Source organism: Entelurus aequoreus, linkage group LG11 (genome assembly GCF_033978785.1).
Source record: "Entelurus aequoreus isolate RoL-2023_Sb linkage group LG11, RoL_Eaeq_v1.1, whole genome shotgun sequence".
NCBI lineage: Eukaryota > Metazoa > Chordata > Actinopteri > Syngnathiformes > Syngnathidae > Entelurus > Entelurus aequoreus.
In genome coordinates, this window is record NC_084741.1 from 66,641,103 (window position 1) to 66,663,830 (window position 22,728).

Genomic DNA, 22,728 nt, shown 5'->3' on the forward strand with positions numbered 1-22,728 from the left:
TGAGCTGGGCGGAAGTGAACGCACTGACGACCGGAGGGCTAATCTTCTTGAAATCAACACAACAAGGTAACAGTTCCTCTCAACACCCTTATGTGTATTCATTTCCTGCCAACTTTGACGCTTATGTCGTGTTTTAGTTTACCTATGGTGTCATTCTGTTGTAATTTCGGTCTGTGGGAAGTATAAGGATGAACTGTGGCCTAGCGTTTCACAGCACTGTGGATGCTAACATGCTATCTAGCACGACACACCGTGCTTTAATCATGTAAATAACGAGACAAGTGCTGATAGATTGTAACGCTTTTGTGTTTACTCACATGACGAATTTGAATATAAAAGACATTTAAACACAATCCCGAAAATGTTTTTGGTATATAAGGCTTGGATAGTGTTATAGATCAAAGAATTACACCGACTTTTGAGCCAAGACATATTTCCTTTGATGCTTAAATAATAGCAACAGTTTTGATTAACCGCAAACGAATGCCTGACATTTATTGGGAAATAAAGTTAAAGGTAAAGTACTAATGATAGTCACACACTAACTAGGTGTGGTGAAATTAACCTCTGCATTTGACCCATCACCCTTGATCACCCCCTGGGAGGTGAGGGGAGCAGTGAGCAGCAGCGGTGGCTGCGCCCGGGAATCATTGTGGTGATTTAACCCCCAATTCCAACTCTTGATGCTGAGTGCCAAGCAGGGAGGTAATGGGTCCCATTTTTATAGTCTTTGGTACGACTCGGCCGGGGGTTTGAACTCACGACCTACCGATCTCAGGGAGAACACTCTAACTGGCCTTGTGGTTAGGTTCAATAACATGATTGAAAAGCAATGCTTTAGGACTTAGGTGTCAAAGTCAAGGCCCGTGGGCCAGATCCGGTCTGCGAATGAATTTGTGGAAACGGTCGGTTGCTTTTCCAAGCATTTTTAATAAACTGCTAATGTTAGAATGCTGAACAGGAAGTGCTTAAACTTTATTGGCTTTGTATAAACCCAGAGACAGTCTTAAGTTCATTGTGTTCTTCATGGTGTTTTTGAAATTGCACCAATTTTTTTTCCTCAGAGTTTTCAACTCACGTTAAGTGTTTTGCCAAGAGGATTATTTGTAGTATGTACATTTTCAGAATGTAGACAAAGAAAATAATCTGAAGTTGTCTTTATTTTGAAGTTATAATGCAATGATTTTACCAGTCCGGCCGGCGTGGGAGTAGATTTTTCTTCATGCGGCCCTTAAGCTAAAATGACTTTGACACCCCTGCTTAGGAGAATCTGACGTCGTTTTTGCTCATTTACATTTATCGAAATAAATTGATAATTTAGTGATGCGCCTGTAATTTGCTCATAACTTCTAATTTAAACTTTTATTTTCAACATTTAATTAACAATTAATCTATCAAGCCTCATCCAATATTAACGTTGCAGAACAGCGTTTCTGTGTTCAATCCGAGTTAGAAGTCTAGCAGCGATCGGAGAATCTTTATTAAACTTTCCCTCATCAGCAGAACGTCTGTAATTCTTGTTTACATTGAACAGAACCCTACACAAGCTACCATGTTATACGTACTTGAGAAGCAGCATTTAATTTCAGTTAAACACTTGCAGTAAAATGGCTGGTAGTGATCTTTATTGTTCTTATTTAAGCGAGTGCTGCTCAGAAGAATTCTGGTGTTGCAGCTTCCCCAGTCCGTATCCAAAATACTCTAAGCTCTTTATTGTTTCTTGGCAATTATTTGTTTCCCACATCCCAAAGCCCATTGGTAAATCAAACAATGTGATAGTAAAGCAGAAACAAAAAAATGGCATGGTTTACGTTGTAGGTCAGGGGTGTCAAACTCCATTTAGCTCAGGGGCCGCATGGAGGAAAATCTGTGCACATGCGGGCTGGACTATTAAAATCATGGCATCAAAACTAAAAACAACTTCAGATTGTTTTCTTTGTCTTACTTTGACCAAAAAAAGAACAAAAACACATTCTGAAAATGTTACAATTCAAATATAGAAAAGAATACTGGCAGCGGTAAAGTTTAGATCCATGAAGTAAAGAAGAAAGTAAATGAATGTTTATAACTTAATAAGTTATCATGCGTAGAAATGTGTTTCCTTTTGTATTATTTTTTTAAATGAATTAACGTTTATGACAACCTTTTTCCAAAATACAATATAGAATGTGAGATATAACACAATAATGCATACATTTATCATTTGTTTTCAAAAGGGTGACAAAAAAGTGGGACCCCAAAAATTTACTGTGGGACCCCATTTTTATGACTTGATGGGGTCCTTGGGACCCCATTTTGAAAATTCCTAGCGTCAAACACTATGGTGCGTGCAAAACAGTAGCAGGCGGCTGTGGCCTGCGGGCCGGTTCTAATACTAATCAAATATCATCCCGGGAGCCATAGACAATTCATTCACGGTCCGGATTTGGCTCGCGGGCCTTGACTTTGACATGGCTGTTGTAGGTAGTGCTGAGAGCAGTATGAACTGTCTAGAGACTCGAGGGTTTATTATTTGAAGGGGCCCTGTAATGCAAAATCAACTTTTTTTTACCTATTGGTACCTGCTGTTGTGTATTTGGGATCTGCATAAGTCCCACAAATTTGAAATCAAACCATGGAGGCATTGTGATGATATTTATCAAATAATCTTGCCCTACCTCATACTTCCGCCAAATAAGCCGTTTGGAATTTGCTCGTCCTGTCACGTTTTTGCACCCAGCTGAGATAGGCTGCAGCGCACCCCGCGACTCCAAAAGGGACAAGCTGTAGAAAATGGATGGATGGATGGATGGATGGGTGTTACCAGATTAGCCATACGTATATGGTATACATTTAACCAAAGGGCTCTGCGTGGTCTGACGCTGTATTCAATAAACTCATTTTTTATCTATTCTCTTGTTGTGGGGCAGATTGTCTCGTACATGCACAGGCATCCTCCACTGTTACAATTTCTCACACAAAGTAGCGTATATCCATCCATCCATTTCCTACCGCTTGTCCCTTTTGGGGATGCGGGGGTCCCAGCTAGTTAATCTGTCAGTAGATCGCTATGGAAGCACTAAAAACTACAACAAAGATGGCGGGGAGAAGGCACTTAAAGACTGACAACAAAACAGTCTGTAAAACATTATCAGTGCAAAATGTTGACCAAAGAACCTCCCTTACATGTTATGTGGACCACAAGGAAGTGTTTTAAACATAGAAAAAAAATCATAATATCTAGTGCATCAACCAGAATAGGGTCTATTATTTAACATCTAATGCATCTGTGTGCAGAATTCTTTCCTCACTTGCTTTTTTTCCCGCTTGTCAAACCTATCAAAAACCCCATGGTTTGCTGACGTGAAATTTTATGTCACTTGGGATGTATGTGTCCCTGTGATCTACTGACCTGACTGTCAGCTGCTGGATGCTAGACTTTTGTTTTCAATCTTATGATGTCCTCTGCTGTTTACCACAATTACATATTGTCATGTAAATGGGCCGGTGTGTTGTTCGAGGGTGTCTAGATGACCTCATTGTCTAATTTGCATAATTGTGAAGTGAAGTGAATTACATTTATATAGCGCTTTTTCTCAAGTGACTCAAAGCGCTTTACATAGTGAAACCCAATATCTAAGTTACATTCAAACCAGTGTGGGTGGCACTGGGAGCAGGTGGGTAAAGTGTCTTGCCCAAGGACACAACGGCAGTGACTAGGATGGCGGAAGCGGGGATCGAACCTGCAACCCTCAAGTTGCTGGCACGGCCGCTCTACCAACCGAGCTATACCGCCCCAATAATTGGCCATGATGTATGTGAATGTAATTAGAAAAAGGCTAAAAAAGTATACATATCATAGGTAGGGCTGCAACAACTAATCGATTAAATCAATTAAAATCGATTATTAAAATAGTTGCCGATTAATTTAGTCATCGATTCGTTGGATCTATGCTATGCGCATGCACAGAGGTTTTTTGTTTTTTTTTGTAATTTAATTATTATTATTATTATTTTTTTAATAAACCTTTATTTATAAACTGCAACATTTACAAACAGCTGAGAAACAATAATCAAAATAAGTATGGTGCCAGTATGCTGTTTTTTTTCAATAAAATACTGGATAGGATAGAAATGTAGTTTGTCTCTTTTATCTGATTATTAATCGAAGTAATAATCGACAGATTAATCGATTATCAAATTAATCGTTAGTTGCAGCCCTAATCATGGGCAAATATTTTATTTTGTTATTGTTAGTAATTAGTATCGGCTTTTTTCCATTACTTAATGCCTTTTTTTTGTCTATTTTATTTCTACAATCTATCACAGGCCTATAAAAAAAACAAGCCGCAATCCGGTTATTCGTTTGCAACACCAACCCACTCAATTATCCACCTCATTAACCTGAAATATGTTTTCTAAACCAGTGGCACTCCCGATGGTGACGATAGACGCACGCTGTAGAATGATGGCATCCAATATTAGTTGATAACATGCAAATTCCTTTTAATAAGTGTCAGCACACGATGAATAATAATAACTAGTCAAAAGTGTTTTGCCCTCTCTCTGTGGTATTAATTTTAAGACATGGCCCGGAGTCGTGAAAGTGGTCTGACGCAAGCTGAATAATTGTATCCTGTATCGGTAGACGACGTGTCCCATGTGGGCCGATATGTGTTCTGTGGGAGGAAGCTCCTAAAATAGCACAACCAAGTCAATAGCTGTGCACTGGGATCTTTTGTTCTCTCGCTTTTAATTTGACAAGTTCACTCATACCTACATATAACTTTTGGGTTGTTATTTCTTGTGCCTCTTTGAGCCAGGAAACGACCATACTAGGTGTTTACTTTGTTTGTCCGAAGTTGGATTTTCACAACGTATGCTGTGTTTACACTTGATTTTATATCCATAAATCATGTATAATCAAAACTAATACCCAATGCCCCCTTTCCTCAATGTTTTAATATACCGTAATTTCCGGACCAAAGGGCGCACCGGATTATAAGGCGCACTGCCAATGAATGGCCTATTTTCAATCTTTTTTCATATATAAGGCGTACCGGACTATAGGGTGCATTAAAGGAGTATTATAATTATTATATTTTTTCTAAATGTAAAACACTTCCTTGTGGTCTATATCAGTGGTCCCCAACCACCGGTCCGTGAACCGATTGGTACCGGGCCGCACAATAAAAAAAATAAAAATAAAGAAATTGTATTTTTATTTGTATTTTTATTAAATCAACATAAAAACACAATATATACATTTTATATCAATTATATATATTATATACAGTCTGCAGGGATACACTCCGTAAGCACACATGATTCTATTTCTTTATGACAAAAAAAATAAAAATACACCATACATATTAGAAATGGCAACAGCGGAGGACGAATGTCCCATAACAAGAAGATACAGAAAAAGAAGCTTATCGACTACGGCGTCGGCACGGACTGCAAAGGCAGACATGCGCTATTTTTCAGGACTTATGCAGATCCCAAATACAGATCAGCATTGATTGATTGAGACTTTTATTAGTAGGTTGCACAGTGAAGTACATACCCCGTACAATTGACCACTAAATGGTAACACCCGAATAAGTTTTTCAACTTGTTTAAGTCGGGGTCCACTTAAATTGATTCATGATACAGATATATACTATCAGATATACTGTATACTATCATCATAATACAGTCATCACACAAGATAATTATCAGGGTATATACATTGAATTATTTACATTATTTACAATCCGGGGTGTGGGATGTGGAGGGGGTTGGGGGCTAGGTTTGGTTGTTATCATCACTTCAGTCATCAACAATTGAGAACAGAGAAATGGACATTGAAACAGTGTAGGTCTGACTTGGTAGGATATGTACAGCAAGTAGTGGACATAGAGAGAGAGAGAGATCAGAAAGCATAAGAAAAAGTATCTACATTTGATTATTTACATTTGATTATTAACAATCCGGGGAGGGTGCTAGTTTAGGGTTGAAGCTGCCTGGAGGTGTACTTTTATTGCGGTTTTCAAAGAGGATAGAGATGCCCTTTCTTTTACACCTGTTGGGAGCGCATTCCACATTGATGTGGCATAGAAAGAGAATGAGTTAAGACCTTTTGTTAGTTCGGAATCTGAGTTTAACGTGGTTAGTGGAACTCCCCCTGGTGTTGTAGTTATGGCGGTCATTTACGTTAAGGAAGTAGTTTGACATGTACTTCGGTATCAAGGAGGTGTAGCGGATTTTATAGACTAAGCTCAGTGCAAGTTGTTTTACTCTGCAGGTACCAGAAGCATAATATTGCGAAACAAAACGGCAGATATGTCTTACCTTATACACACACCATAATAATACTTGTATGTTTAATGCGCCGACAATCCATCAAGCGGTGCGGCTTCATATCTTACCAAAGTCGTACTAAAACATTTTGATAGATATTTGATTGCCGTGTGTAATGTTGTATATTTTCAATGAAACATATAAAATGTTGTTGTTGTTTACTTGAGTCATATTGCCGTCATATTGCAGTCTACACGTATCTCTTATGTTTGACTGCCATCTACCAGTAACATTTATCATTACACCATGTACCAAATAAAATTGCTTCAAGGTCAGTAAACAAAACCAGAATTATTCCGTACATTATAAGGCAGGTTATAAGGCGCACTGTCGAGTTTTGAAGGAGAAAAAAAGGATTTTAAGTGCGCCTTATAGTTCGGAAAATACGGTAATTTAAAAAATGGTGAATGACTTATGGGGCAACACAGTGGTGACTGCTCATGCCTCACAATGAGAAAGTCCTGGGTTCGTTTTTGTGTGAGATTGCATGTTCTCGCCGTACTGTGGCTTCCTACCACCTCCAAAGGCACATACGTAGTATAGAAAAAATTACATTTTCAAAAGAATATATTTTAAGATATTAATATTTTTCTGTAGAATTTACCAAAATAAAACCTGTGGAAATTACACAAGAATGTAACATTGAGTAACGTGATATTAACTAATTACATGCAAAGTGAGATATGTCAAGCCTTTATTTGGTATAATTTTGATGATCATGGCTTATAGCAGGTCGATTCTACTAGTGCCCTGTGGACCACATCCGGCCCGCCAAAGCTTTTCATTTGGCCCGCCAAACATCACCCAAATAGGCTTTGTGAAACCATTAAAACTAGGGTTTGCTCTTGTATGTACTCCCGCCAACAACGAGGCATATGACGCAGCATTGGAGTGAGTAAAAAAAGACCAGTCATTCAACCCCGGAAAAAAAAACACAAAAAAATTGCGAAAATCTGACTTTTAACAACGACTGGACAACAAAGTATGAATGTTCTGCCCCGAGCAAGTGCATTGTTTCCTGTCGGACCTTTTTTAAGCGCTAGACACAGTGTTCTAGACAGGGCAGCAACAATGGTAGACATCCTCATGTGTAAGTTTCATCACAAAACTTGGTCAAATCTTTGTAAGTAGATTTTGTACATATTTAGTTTGTTTTGTATTGACATTTCTGACTTTTTGATTTAATCGTGGTCATGTTGGTTTTATTTTTGAGACTAAGTCTGGCGATCACAGCTAGTTTAATACGTGTAATGCTAAATTTGACCAGTAGGGGGTGAAAACATTACACCCTAGGTTTAAATGTGAGGAGTCATATTGTGTGCAATGTTTGATGTGGATGTTGTTTAATTTCTACATGCGTTTTATTGTGTAAATGTATTAACACTAAACATTCTATTTTATTTATGTAAAATACACATTGGACAATATTTATGTAAAATTTACACAATGGACTGGATTTTGATCATTTAAAGCATACACGGCACATTCTCTTAAAAACGCATCACGTTTGCTTTTTTTTTTTCATAAGAGTCAACAAACATAGTAAAACATCACTTACTGTACAACGCATGCTGTCATTGGGATGCCGACTGCTGGGGTGTTCCTATATTCCCATTTAGGTGAAGAATGTCTCATAATCCTCACAAAGAAGCAGGGGGGTTGGGGAACAAGCGTCTTTTTGTGTTTTCTGTTTCGGGTCTTAAATGGCTGTCAAAGTGTACCAACTTGTCGGAATACCTACTCCGGGAGCAAGGAAGCGAGAAAGCAGCATACCACTCGATGATGTAAACATAGGGACATATGGAAATGATCACAGCGCCGCTATAAATAGTTTGTCTGCATTAGCGCTTATAATAACAATGTCACTAATATTTGGTTAATATTCAAACCACGAAATGTAAATTGAGTATTGTTGGAAGTTTTTGAAGGTTTATTTATTGGATTTTATGGGCAACATAGAGGAGCTCCCTTTGGCTCTGCTGTAAGCGGACTTTTATCTTTTACACCGCCATCCTGTGTTTTTGTCTGATTATAATTTTAATCAAAAATTATTAATGTAATTGTCTTGAAAATGTTAAGAATAAGTTAGAGTATCAGCATTGGTATGACTAATACTGAGCCTGTAATTACTTGGTATTGGATCGGTACCCAAATTTGTAGTACCGCCCAAAACTAATGTAAAGTATTGAAATAACAGAATAATAAATGCTTATTACATTTTCACAGAAGCGTAAATAGAACCATGTTACAACAGAAAGTTACCAGACACGAACAGCAAATTAGGTAGTAGATTAATAATAGTTTGAACAAAATAATACAAATGGAATTCAAATCACACATTATGTTGCTGCATACGTCAGCAGCCAAATTAGGAGCCTTTGTAGCCCGTTTTGAAATGGTTCTATCATCATCCATTCATCTATCCATTTTCTACTGCTTGTCCCTCATATATATACTAAATAATATATGCTGACATATATTATTGCAGGAGGCTGCAATATACTGTACTGTATATTGTGATATATTGTAAGCCATATTGCCCATCCCAATCTCTGCTGTACCGCGGTTCCAGCTGGACTTCTGTTAAAGTGTACTAAGCACTTATTACTCCTCTGTATTGCTTCTTTATTTTCAAGCTAGCTAGCGATTAGCATGGCCTCTTCCCTCTTTCTTTGATTCATTTTGAACATTTAAGATGCTAAAACCAATTCAGTGTGCATCAGTATTTGCTAAGCTATTTGAAATAAAACATTACCTTATGTATTGTGTAACTTATAGGCGACAAATCAAATCACTGTTAGTCTTATACACCTCATTAATAAGGATTGTATTTAATTTTCAGAACATGTCGAGGGCCAATAAAAAAAAATAGCTGTTGGCTGAATTATGACCCCCGGGCTGCACTTCGGAAACCCTTGCTCTCAAATTAAATACCCCTAAACTTCTAAAATTCGAAATTTGACCAAAATGTTCTGTAGAAGTCTTATAAAAACTGTGACATTGACAATGCACATGTCATCTTATTATCAAAGTTAAGGTACAGGGTTTTGTTGTTTTTACACTGGCAGTTATAACATTAATCATTAGATGCAGCTCACCTTTTGCGTTACGCTATCTTCACCAAACTTTGAAAAATGATTTGTAAATGTGACCAGTAGTTAACAAATTCACCTGTAATAAATGTTCTATTTTGGCCACATTTTGACCCTGGGACAGATATTCAGAATGTTTGAAATGGAAAGATTTGTTGACAAATCCCCCAAATCAGATGTTCCACTGTGTGCATTTACACATCAAATGAGGCCGTAGGCTCGTGTTCAATTGGATGTCCTTTCATTGCACCACAAGAGACTGGATCTCCCTTTGAAGGGCATGAAAAGAGTGTAGGAAGTCCCTTTTTAAAAGTACGTTTATGTGCAACGTTGTCCCTCCAATGGTGTTTTCTGTCATCATAACACAGTGTGGCATAGATTAGAACAGTGATATTGCTCGAGATTAGAACAGTCATATACCACAGCTGTTGTTTGAGTGTTGCAATTAACCCTCCACCTCTGTGTCCTGTACATTATTTCAGATGGAGGTGGAGCAGCTCCTGTCTCTGTCCGGCCCTGCACTGGCCCAGGCTGTCAGCTCTCTGCTGGAGACGCCTGGTCTCTACGTTTTCTCCGACATCCTGGAGCTGCCCAACGTCAGAGAGGTAAAACTCTTGCATAGCCTGCCTTTTTATTTACATAACGTACACAGTATCTGCTGCCGCCATTCCATTCTAATACTGTACCTTTCTTAAATAGGGACCTATTATGCAAAACCAACTTTTAAAACCTATTATTACCTCTTTCTGTGTATTTGGGATTTGCGAAAATCCAGAAAATTTTTAAATCAAACAATGGAGGCATGGCAGAGATGTTTATAAATTAATCTTGCCTTCCTTCATACTTCCTCCAATCAATCCGTTTAGAATTTGCCCAATTTGTGACTTTTTTCCCAAGTGTGACGTCAGCAGATATCACCGTACATTGTAGAGATTTACCCGAAGAGCTTTGCGCGGGTCCACCATTATTGTCAGACGCCCCAGTTACTGTATTTGGAAGAAGTATGAAGGAAGGCAAGATTGTTTTTGAAATATCTCTGCCATGCCTCCATTGTTTGATTTCAAATTTGTGGGACTTATGCAGATCCCAAATACACAAAAACAGGTACCAATAAGGAAAACAAGTTTTGAATGATAGGTCTCCTTTAAGGCAGGAATTGTCAATATATCATTTGGACCTGGGCCATATGGCCTAAAAATAAAATCTGATATTTTTTCACAAAAAATTTGACTTTTTTTTAACCTACTTTTTAAAGAAACCATTAAATAAAAATTACAGAGATATTTCAAAACACGTTTTTGTTTTATTTGATCAAAAACTAGTAGTTTGAAATGACACTGCATACACTGCACTTTACTATTAGCAAAAATCTAATTTTATTTAATTTGTTGTTCTTTTTAGACCAGATGAACATTTGTATTTTTAAAAAAAAAAAAAAAAATTCAAATAACTAAATTAAGAGATTCCTCTGGGAGGCAATACTTCTGTCTTGAAGATAAATTTACCATTGCACATTGTATGCAAATTAATAATAATCTACAACATTGAGATAAATAATGTGAGCATATAAAACTTCAATAAAACACTTCTGTAAATAAAAATGTAGTATTATATATTGTATGCAAATAAATAATCAAGTAAAACATTGAGAAGACTATATAAGAGTTTTAGTAAATGGATAAAGGCCGGCTTTTTCATTTAAAAATCTTGGCGGTGTGTGCAGAGTGACTGCTTTAGTGATCGCTCTGTGCATTGTGCTTTCTCATACATGGTATCATCATACGTACCTGGTGTAGATGATTTCACCACAGTAAGATGCATTAAGTTGCGGTCTTATTCGGCTCAGAGTTACATTTCCTGCACCCGACTGGAGGCTTTGGTTTTCAGATACTGAAATAAGTTTGTGCTGCTGCCCTTTTTATACAAACTTTGCACCGTGCAGTCATTTGTTCCACGCCTGTTGCCGCAAAACCAAAGTACTGACAACACTTTTCTTTTCTTTAGAGCAAACATTTCGCTCTCGCTAGCGTTAGTATTAGCCATGTTTTAAATGTTCGCCCTGGATGTATGGGAGGCAAGTGTATGCCGGAGCAAGACGGGGTAAAGATATATGTATATATATATTTTGTAAATCGTCTGCAACCCCAAAAAACTTGAATTTATCAATAAAATCGATATATCGCACAGGCCTAATAACACTGGATCTCATTGGGTTGCGTGGGTGTACCTAATGAAGTGTACATGATGTATGTGAACCGGCTTAGTCAGAAATATTTGGGAAGTTAAATGCTGTTGGGCCTGTAGAGACACTTTGCTCTAATATGCATATTCATCTTGTGCACTGGAGCGTCTAATTTGCTAATATGCATGTTTACTCTGAGCGGAATTTATTTCAAATCCCATCTCAGTTAATTCCCGGGTAATTTCTACTCTTTCTAAATGCATTAAATTGTGTAGACAGTTGAGTAAATCGTCAGGCAAAACAAATTGAGGGCCGAATAGTGCAGGATGCTAAGCGTCCTTGTGTGTGATTGGTTGGTCCATGTGATTAGTCACCGAAGAGCTGCTCCTCATTCTCACATGCTCAGCCACGAGTCACTTTAAATGTGTGAAGGACAACTTAGTTCTTATTTGGTGTTTCATTGCACAGCATTTGTTTCCTTAGACGTAGGAGCAGTGTTTAATGAAGACAAAAAAGTCTAAATGGATTATTTGGAGACTAATTATCATACACTGATGCTGCTCCACTTGCAGCCTGCTTCCTTCTGCCACTCATAAGCATCTGTCATTGCGTATGTTACTTCCCCTTTAGCTGGAGAACAGCCCTCACGCACCCATGTACCAGCTCCTCAACCTCTTCGCCTATGGAACCTACTGTGACTACAAAGGTAAGGGGCGGTGTAAATAAGTCATTCCCCCTCACAACAACTCCTTTATTATTACAAGCTGTATTTTGTTGCTGCGAGACAGGTGCCTTGACTCGGAAGTATTAAATAAACATGGTCTCCAAAGGCGCTGCGGGCTGGTGCTTCACAAGCAAATTGCTGCAATTCTTCTGACTGACTCATTACCTTCTGTGTCACAACAGCGTTAGGAAAGAAGACACAAATATTTATGACTGTTTTGGTATCCGGTGAACAATCAAGATGCCCCCGTTATTAGTGGGTAGTCATTTAATTATTCTAACATACCGTATTTTTCGGACTATAAGTCGCAGTGTTTTTCATAGTTTGGCCGATGGTGCGACTTATACTCAGGAGCGACTTATGTGTGAAATTATTAACACATTACCGTAGAATATCAAATAATATTATTTAGCTCATTCACGTAAGAGACTAGACGTATAAGATTTCATGGGATTTAGCAATAAAGAGTGACAGATTGTTTGGTAAACGTATAGCATGTTCTATATGTTATAGTTATTTGAATGACTCTTACCATAATATGTTACATTAACATACCAGGCACGTTCTCAGTTGGTTATTTATGCCTCATATAAAGTACACTTATTCAGCCTGTTGTTCACTATTCTTTATTTATATTAAATTGCCTTTCAAATGTCTATTCTTGGTGTTGGGTTTTATCAAATAAATTTCCCCCAAAAATGCGACTTATACTCCAGTGCGACTTATATATGTTTTTTTCCTTCTTTATTATGCATTTTCGGCCGGTGCGACTTATATTCCGAAAAATACGGTATGTTGATTATATAATTACATATGGCAAGTACCGTATTTCGTGATATTGTTAGTGGCTGTAGGTGTGTTATTCACTCAACTGCAGAAAGTACCAATAAAAATGTTAAATACCATAAATTCTCTCATTGTAGCTGAGACTTTTGTTTACCTTAACTGCTAAGAGGACCTACTGTTGTTTGTAGAGTGGCACAAACATTATAAAATTATATTATAAAATTGAAGAAGTTACCTGTAATCCACATGTTGAGGTATAAGAATTAAACCCTACCAATACTTATAAGAATAATACATATGGCTTATAACAGTGGTTCCAAACCACCGGGCCAATCGGTCCATGGATCGATTGGTACCGAGCCGCACAAGAAAAAAAATGTTTTTTAAATTTTTATTAAATCAACATAAAAAACACAAGATACACTTACAATTAGTGCACCAACCCAAAAAACCTCCCTCCCCCATTTACACTCATTCACACTCATTCACACAAAAGGGTTGTTTGTTTCTGTTATTAATATTCTGGTTCCTACATTATATATCAATATATATCAATACAGTCTGCAGGGATACAGTCCGTAAGCACACATGATTGTATTTTTTTATGACAAAAAAAAACAAAACCTCCCCAGTCCGTGGGACAAATTTTCAAGCGTTGACCGGTCCGCAGTTACAAAAAGGTTGAGGACCACTGGCTTATAAGACACGATGTGACCTGATTAAAGTTATGCCTGTGAAGTATTAATTTTCCCATCACAATAGCAATGCTTGAAGTGCTGACTGTCCATGTCTTTCTTACTAAAACAATACACTACTTACCACATTGTTGTAATAGAAGGTTAAATATTCCAATAGATTGCCATTTTGATGAATTGTATATTGCACCACGCAGCAACCGAGCCAATGTTGTAATACTAGTAAGGAGCAAACTGCTTATCCAGCAAATTAATGCCATGAATGAGTTAATTATACACAGTACGGCGTAACATGCATGAGTTTCACACCAGTGGAGTGCAACCAACATTTTAAAGCGCATGCAGAGATACTTAAAGCGCTAGATACTGACAACTCACAGTACTTCAAATACCTGTGGTGTTGAATTTTTTTTATTGACATCTGAATCGCGATTCTTATTACGATTCTGAATTAAGACTTTTCAAGGAAAACTTGTTAAAAAGATGCTTTTTAGGCCATCTTTATGCTTACACTTTGCACATATACATCATACGTCTGTAGCAAAATAAGCTTTTTTAACCTGTAGCCCGTTTGGAAAACAATTTATTATAATTCATATACCAAATATGCTTAAGAAACTGTTCAAACGTAATGTGTTTACAAAGTACAAAGAAGAAGAGTCCTGATAAACATCTTGAACCTTACTGAAAATTAGATAATCTTATTCATTTTAACTAACCCAACTATTTATGATAACTTTTGTATTTATTAATCAGTGAACATGCGGTAGCACATGGATGAATGGATTCAATTGTTTTACAAATTGAGAACAGGAAGTGAACAAATGTGTTTGTAATTGCTTTGAAGTGGAAAACGGGTAGGATTAATTATAAGATACTCCTCCTTTTTGGAAATGTTGTAATGAGAAAATGGGAATATGTAATGTATCATATTGTTACGGTATGCATGTTTGACATAAACTTAACAATATAATAATAATATATACCGTATTTTTCTGACTATAAGTCGCTCCGGACTATAAGTCGCACCGGCCGAAAATGCATAATAAAGAAGGAAAAACATATAAGTCGCACTGGAGTATAAGTCGCATTTTTTGGGGAAATTTATTTGATAAAACCCAACACCAAGAATAGACATTTGAAAGGCAATTTAAAATAAATAAAGAATAGTGAACAACAGGCTGAATAAGTGTACGTTATATGACGCATAAATAACCAACTGAGAATGTGCCTGGTGTGTTAACATAGCATATTATGGTAAGAGTCATTCAAATAACTATAACATATTTAACATGCTATACGTTTACCAAACAATCTGTCACTCCTAATCGCTAAATCCGATGAAATCTTTTACGTCTAGTCTCTTACGAGAATGAGCTAAATAATATTATTTAATATTTTACGGTAATGTGTTAATAATTTCACACATAAGTCGCTCCTGAGTATAAGTCGCACACCCAGCCAAACTATGAAAAAAACTGCGACTTATAGTTCGAAAAATACGGTAATAATAACAACAACAAATAATATGTTGCGAGAATCAGTTTGATTTGGGAGACGTGTAATCATCACCTCAAGATTTGGAATGGTATTGACCTGGCCTGTATATCATGGCCAATATTCCAAATCAATGAGATTTTTATTCATAAGGTTCTAAATAGATTACCGTATTTTTCGGGCTATAGAGCGCACCATCGGACTACAAGCCGAAGATATTTATTTTGTGAAATTAGTTATTTACACATAAATATTTTGTAAAAGTTTATTTACATACCTTAATTGTTTCCAAACGGTACTGTAACACGGCAGTAGAACGGCTAATCAAACACAACATAGGTCATCGTCGTGGACCCACTAGCTGCGTAAGCTATGTCTCCAATCAGCTAAACGGACTCAATAACTCTACTGTGACATTTTGGTGAATTTACTGAGGAATTTAAGGAACTGAAAAAAATAAATAAAAATGCCATTGTCAGTTATCAATACTAACACAGGCACTCGTAGACGTGTTATCATATTAGCTAATGCTAACGACACTAGCCTCATTACATTACAATAGCATGTACAAATATGCATAAAAAGACTCCTACCTACATCATACAAGGGACGGTTTAGTAAGTATGAATTGTTTTGGTTAAATTGTGAAACTTACAAACGTTGCTCGGAGCGATGAATGAAGAATCTTTTCGAGCAGAAACGCTATGGACAGTTTTACTTCCAGTTTAAAGCATAAAAACAGGAAGTACATTTTCAACCCGCAATAGCTGCTGTGAGCGAACTCGTCCAAAAGATGGCGCCATACCACAAACAATAACACACAATTTCAGTCCTCTGCTTAGGTTTAATGAAAACTATTTGGAAAAAAAAACATTATGGCCAATAGCGGAAAAAAATCCATAAAGTAGCCGCACCGTTTTGTAAGCCGCAGAGTCCAAAGTGTAGGAAAAAAGTAGTGGTTTATAACCTAAAATGTAGTCGGCTAAAGCTACAGTAAATTTAATGGACTTAAATATAAAGTATAAACTAGGGGTCCCCAAAATACGGCCCGGGGGTACGATCCGCTAGCGTCCAAAATCCGGCCAGCGGGAAGTCAGAGGTAAAAAAAAATAAAAAATTGTTTTTTTTTGTTGTTTTTTTTAATTATTATTTTTAAGAATCTGTCCTTTCTAATCCATTTTCTACCGCTTGTTACTCTTAGCCGCTCAGGCAAATTGTATTGTCTAAAAAATGCATTTTACCATGGATAACGTGACATCATCGCGCTCGCGCCGCGTGCTCGGCCAAATTGTTTCAACCCATTGCGGCCCGCGAGTCAAAACGTTTTGGGACCCCTGGTATAAACGACAAGGACTCTTTAATGCTGATGGCAATACAGTAGTGAAAATGAAATGTGTCCATTTCACTTTTTTCCAAGTGTACACATATTAAGACATTTTTGTTTTGGCTGTGAGAAATCAAACTTTCTTATCTCACAAGGAAAAGCATCTGATTGGCTCTCCTTCGAAACTCTTTCGGCCCCTACAGTATTTCATATGTACGCTGTTAAAGACATGTGATTTGTTATATTCCATCTACAAGACAAAATTAAATTTAATTGGATTTTGTTTCTGTCAAGTGACATTTTGTGTTGTTTTTATTCGTTGACTAAAATGTCAGTTAATTTTGTTATCGTCTTAGTCAACGTGCATTTCTTTAAATTCGTTGTCGCTTTTCATCAGGGGTAAATAGGTTGTTGACGATAACTAAGACTAAAATAATGAGTCAACACAGACAGGATTAATGCACAGTGATTTTCTTTGAAGGCCGGAAGTGTGTGCTTGTTTTTTTTAGCGCACTTGATTCGTAAACAAAAGTACTTCTCTCCTCCCGAGTTACGACTGATATCCTTTCTTCATAGCGAGTTTACATCATATCAGCAGTCACATTACAAGACAAAAATAACAGTTTCAGTCCGATCTTTATGGTGCATAATAGGGATGTCCGATAATGGCTTTTTGCCGATATCCGATATTCCGATCTTGTCCAACTCTTTAATTACCGATACCGATATCAACCGATACCGATATATACAGTCGTGGAATTAACACATTATTATGCCTAATTTGGACAACCAGGTATGGTGAAGATAAGATAAAAAATAATACAATAAAATAAGATAAATAAATTAAAAACATTTTCTTGAATAAAAAAAAAAGTAAAACAATATAAAAACAGTTACATAGAAACTAGTAATGAATGAAAATTAGTAAAATTAACTGTTAAAGGTTAGTACTATTAGTGGACCAGCAGCACGCACAATCATGTGTGCTTACGGACTGTATCCCTTGCAGACTGTATTGTTATATATTGATATATAATGTAGGAACCAGAATATTAATAGCAGAAAGAAACAACCCTTTTGTGTGAATGGGGGAGGGAGGTTTTTTGGGTTGGTGCACTAATTGTAAGTGTATCTTGTGTTTTTTATGTTGATTTAATAAAATTTTTTTTTAAAAAAGGATACCGATAATAAAAAAACCGATACCGATAATTTCCGATATTACATTTTAAAGCATTTATCGGCCGATTATATCGGCATGCCGATATTATCGGACATCTCTAGTGCATAATCATAACGTAGTGTAGTTCAATTCACGCCTCATTCAAATACAGCTTCTGCGATCTTGTGGAGTTAACAAAATCTACACAAGTAGGTTGTCTACAGCCACAGCTGTTGATGTCAACAGTTTTTTCACGACAGAAATTAGAGAATGATTTGCTTTTGTAGTCGAAAATCCGTCTTTTTTGTCTCTGTAAAAATTATAAAAAAATATTTTCCGTTTTTCTTAGTTTTTCCCGACCTACGATGTGTGTTAAAATCTTTATCCGTCTCTTTGCCATACCTGCAAACAACTAAGGTTTCCCCGTAATGAGTACGGTTTTTGATAATCCAGTGGTAAAAACTACTGTTTTCCATTGAAAATTATTAACTTAAAAATCGAAGCTAGGGTTGCTAAGTGGAATTTCTTGCTTTATGAATGGGTTTGGGACCATCAGTTGTGTTGTGAATGAGAAGGTATGTCCAAAACTTTTGGCCTGTTTATATACATATACACGTACACACACACACTCACACAACCTTACATATACACACACACACAACCTTACAAAAGAAAGCGCCGGAAGAAAATAGTTTGTAGTTCTAAACCTATTTGTTTTCCTTTCATGTTTTTTTTAGTCTCTTTTTGCAAATGGGCCATGGACATTTACACAAGTGTGGCAATTGCATAATACTTGTCTGGTAGTGTCAATCAAAACTCTTTGTAAAGATATATTTTTGGAGACAGCCCTTTGATTGGATTTTTGACTGACTAATGTTTCTACTTGTATTCCATGCTGTTTAGAGAGAGAGGCCTCTCTCCCAGAGTTGACCCCCGCCCAGAGAAACAAACTTCGCCATCTGTCCATCATCAGCTTGGCTTCCAACCTCAAGGTACCGCTTCTTCTTTTTTTTCACACTGCGGTGTGTCATGATGTATTTGGCTCTATTGTCTCGTTCTTTGTCAGACGCACGCTCCGTAGTACATGACATATTATTTTCAGTCAAACTGCATGACGAAGGTGATGAAAGCGTGTCTTATTTGCACCTTTCCACTTCCCTTTCTCTGCTCATATTCAATGACTAACTGACACCACCTGTGTCCTTCTTAGCTTCCTGCTGAGGTTGTTCCCTTTGTCTCTTGCGTCATGCATTGCTGCTTTTTATTGTCACAAGCCTGAAGTCTCTAATTGCCCGGTGCATTGTTAAATGCCTCTCATCTGCCAGCAACATTTAAGCTACTGAGCAAGCCTAACATGTAATATTACAGTTTTATTTTCCACAAAAGTAACCGACAACTCCACGGCTTCTAGGGTCAGGATAAAGGTGAGTGTTTGTTGCCCCCTCAGTGTCTGCCGTACTCGCTGTTGCTGCAGCAGCTGGAGCTGAAGAACGTGCGCGAATTAGAGGACCTGCTCATTGAGGCCGTCTACTGCGACATCATCCAGGGCAAGCTGGACCAGCGGAACCAGCAGGTGGAGGTGGACTGCAGCGTGGGTCGCGACCTCGGCCCCAACGAGCTCCCTAACATCGTTAACACGCTGCAGGAGTGGTCAGTAATCGCCACCTCTTGTCGCCATGCACGCTTCTGGTTTAGCCGTTACCCTCACAGCGGTCTCCCCCCTCCTGCTCACAGGTGCACAGGCTGCGAGGCGGTGCTGTGCGGCATCGAAGAGCAAGTCTCTCGGGCAAACCAGTACAGAGAGAGCCAGCTGAAAGTCAAAGTTCAAGTGGAAACCGAGGTCAGTGATGAAGGCTTGAGTCCTTTTTTTCCTTTATGATTACAGGCAATATGAGTTATTCAACAGCCTTCATTCATCCCGCAGGCTACTTGTGATATTTAAGAAGCAGAAGAAGAAAATCCCAACTGAATACTATTTTTACTTACCATATTTTTCGGAGTATAAGTCGCTCCGGAGTATAAGTCGCACTGGCCGAAAATGCATAATAAAGAAGGAAAAAAACATAAGTCGCACTGGAGTATAAGTCGCATTTTTTGGGGAAATGTATTTGATAAAAGCCAACACCAAGAATAGACATTTGAAAGGCAATTTAAAATAAATAAATAAAGAATAGTGAACAACAGGCTGAATAAGTGTACGTTATATGACGCATAAATAACCAACTGAGAACGTGCCTGGTATGTTAACGTAACATATTATGGTAAGAGTCATTCAAATAACTATAACATATAGAACATGCTATAGGTTTACCAAACAATCTGTCACTCCTGATCGCTAAATCCGATGAAATCTTATACGTCTAGTCTCTTACGTGAATGAGCTAAATAATATTATTTGATATTTTACGGTAATGTGTTAATAATTCCACACATAAGTCGCTCCTGAGTATAAGTTGCACCCCCGGCCAAACTATGAAAAAACTGCGACTTATAGTCCGAAAAATACGGTAGTTGTTGTAAATCCAGTTTTTATGTTTGCTGGTTGATTGTTTCTCTCTTATGAAAGTCATCTTTCAGGAGCGCCTCAGTGAAATTTCTTCCCATCTGTTACCAACTTACACAATATAAACCGATGTGTCTTATTGGGTAAAGGTCACGGTCACCACAAACTATTGCCACAAGCCAAGAATGTTTACGCTGAGGTTAAAAAGGCTCTCATACACTATTTTCCATATTTGCAAATCCAGCCTTGATTCTGGAATGTACAGTGTAAAAGTGCTTTTAGTAAGCTTTACTGGGAAAATGCTGTGTTGTAGGTATGTAGCTTTAATGCTAATTGGTTTGTTCATGCCTGTCTCGTTCATGTGCTATTGTCAGCCACTTGTTAAGTTACATATGCACTGTAACGCTGCAACAATAGGTGTCATTTATCAATAACAACCCTGTAACATTCAGGAGTAGGAAGTGAACACACAACTTACTAACACTAGCCTAGCTCTGCTATAAAGCAAAGAAAGCAACATCATGCTAAGTTTTATTATTCTCCAGAATAATAAAATGATCAAACTTAAAGCTCCTTTTCACCTTGGCAGAGCGTTGTTTTAGGTTGTGTAGCAAAGCCTACTTATTTGTATTTATTTTTTACAAATCTCACCCGTGAAAAGACGGTCGTATACACTGGGTGTGGGAAGTAGCAAGGAGGAAGTTTCGTTCTAAAAACCCTGAACTTCAAAAGTGACCAATAGACCATTAGTAAGACCATTAGAGTTTGAGGATGATAGATTTTTTCCACTTTAAGTGCTCATTAACAGACTCCAGGGACAAATATTACCTTAAAACATCATTAAAAGGTACATTTTGTGTAATAGGAGACCTTTTACTGTGCCTTCACCACGATTAGTCACAATTTAACTGCAGATTGTTTTAAAAAATAATAAACTCATGACCTGAACCCCTCCCACAGGTGTCAAACTTACAGAAAACACTGAAAGCCAGTGCCGCCTCACCATCTTCAGGCCCTGCCCCCGCCGGCGCAGCATCCAATCAGGATGCGGACCAGCCAGCCGAACCGCGGGATCCCGCCTCCTCTCAGGAACCGCGACAGCCGGGCAAAAAAAGTTCTAAAGTGAAAGGGTGAGTCTTACTTTTTTTTTTTTTTAAGCTTGATTGGAGCTTTTTAAAACTTTTTTTCTGACATTTTACAAGTCAGGACAAGAATTGTCATTAAAAGGTAGGCTGAAGTTATTTAAGTAGTTTCCCGTGGCGCGCTTATAAGTGTGTCTTTATAAGTATGCATTGGCCGAGTAACGACAACACCGCTAAGTGTCTCCTTCAACGTTAAATGAAAGCCATTAGTCCAATGTTCTCGCAGAGAGCAAAGTTAATTCTGTGGGTGCACACTTTTTTTTCCAATGAACACTAAAAAGCCAGCTGCTGCTGTAAGTGGCTGTCAGGGTTGTTGTGGTCCGCCCCCATTACCGGCTTCCAACTGCACATCTGTCCATGGATTGTCAAATGCCACCTGAACCACCCTGCACGCATCAAGCAATCCTCTCCGTCCACATTGTTTCCTGCCCGACAGGACAAAGCCCTGATTTTATGGCCACATTTTGTCTGAACCCCCTCTTGTACGGACTTGGAAGAAGATGTTTTTGAAATCCCAATTAATGATAGCTTAACCTCAATCCTGGAATTAAAGAGTTCTGACACCCATCTTTAAAAAGCTGCGGAAAGGATGTGACTATGTGAGCGAGTCCTTGTCCATATCACCAAATCAGCATCCAGCCTTCCCCTCCTCCCCATTATTTGTTTTACAAATAACCGATGACATCATTCTCTACTCGCCAGGCTGCGAGGCAGCGGAAAGATCTGGTCCAAGTCCAACTGAAGACGTGAGAATCAGCAGCACTGAGCGACACTCACTGGATTTGTTGTGGGACAAAAGCGTTCAACTGAGGGACACCCTTTCCCCAGGCACGTTTTTTTTTTAAGTCACCTAATCTCACCTTGATGGATTTGCAGACGCGGGCATAGCGACGTCCCGTCCTGCTGCTCTTAAGCGATTGAACAAGAAGGGACCGCCGGTTGCCTCTGCCCATAAGCAGGAGCTTATCTGATGCATTTTGATGTGTGTGTGCTTTTTATTGCTTTAAACGTGATCCTTTTGGATTTTTCCTTCCCCAGAGTAGAGAAATGTATCAGATCTTGAATGGAAAATGTTGGCAAATAAAAGAAAAATAAACTAGCACCTAACGCTGACAGGATCTCATTATCATTAATATCACTGTCTCGTCTTTTAATAAATGCACTTGTGAGTGCATCTCCGGAGAGCGCCCTGCTAAATGTTAACTCACAGAAGGGGGCTACCGTGAGGAGGTCAAGCCGTTAATTAGAGCGTGTCCCTGAAGATACTCGTGCATCACAGAACCCAGGCTTCCCCCGTGTGCAA

General features: G+C 38.0%; 1 protein-coding gene across 3 annotated transcripts in view; it reads left to right on the forward strand.

Moving 5' to 3' along the window:
• The window catches only part of cops7a (COP9 constitutive photomorphogenic homolog subunit 7A), a 31,817-nt gene extending 9,290 nt beyond the window's left edge, over positions 1 to 22,527 (forward strand). The window contains exons 2-8 of one of the 3 annotated variants that reach the window (XM_062063846.1): positions 9,896 to 10,018; positions 12,226 to 12,301; positions 18,684 to 18,772; positions 19,192 to 19,430; positions 19,515 to 19,620; positions 21,244 to 21,413; positions 22,128 to 22,527. In XM_062063846.1, coding sequence (XP_061919830.1) covers positions 9,896 to 10,018; positions 12,226 to 12,301; positions 18,684 to 18,772; positions 19,192 to 19,430; positions 19,515 to 19,620; positions 21,244 to 21,413; positions 22,128 to 22,167 — 843 coding nt within the window. In that variant the 3' untranslated portion in view covers positions 22,168 to 22,527. The other 2 variants (XM_062063848.1, XM_062063847.1) reach the window with 2 other exon arrangements.
• The last annotated feature ends 201 nt before the right edge of the window (positions 22,528 to 22,728 follow it).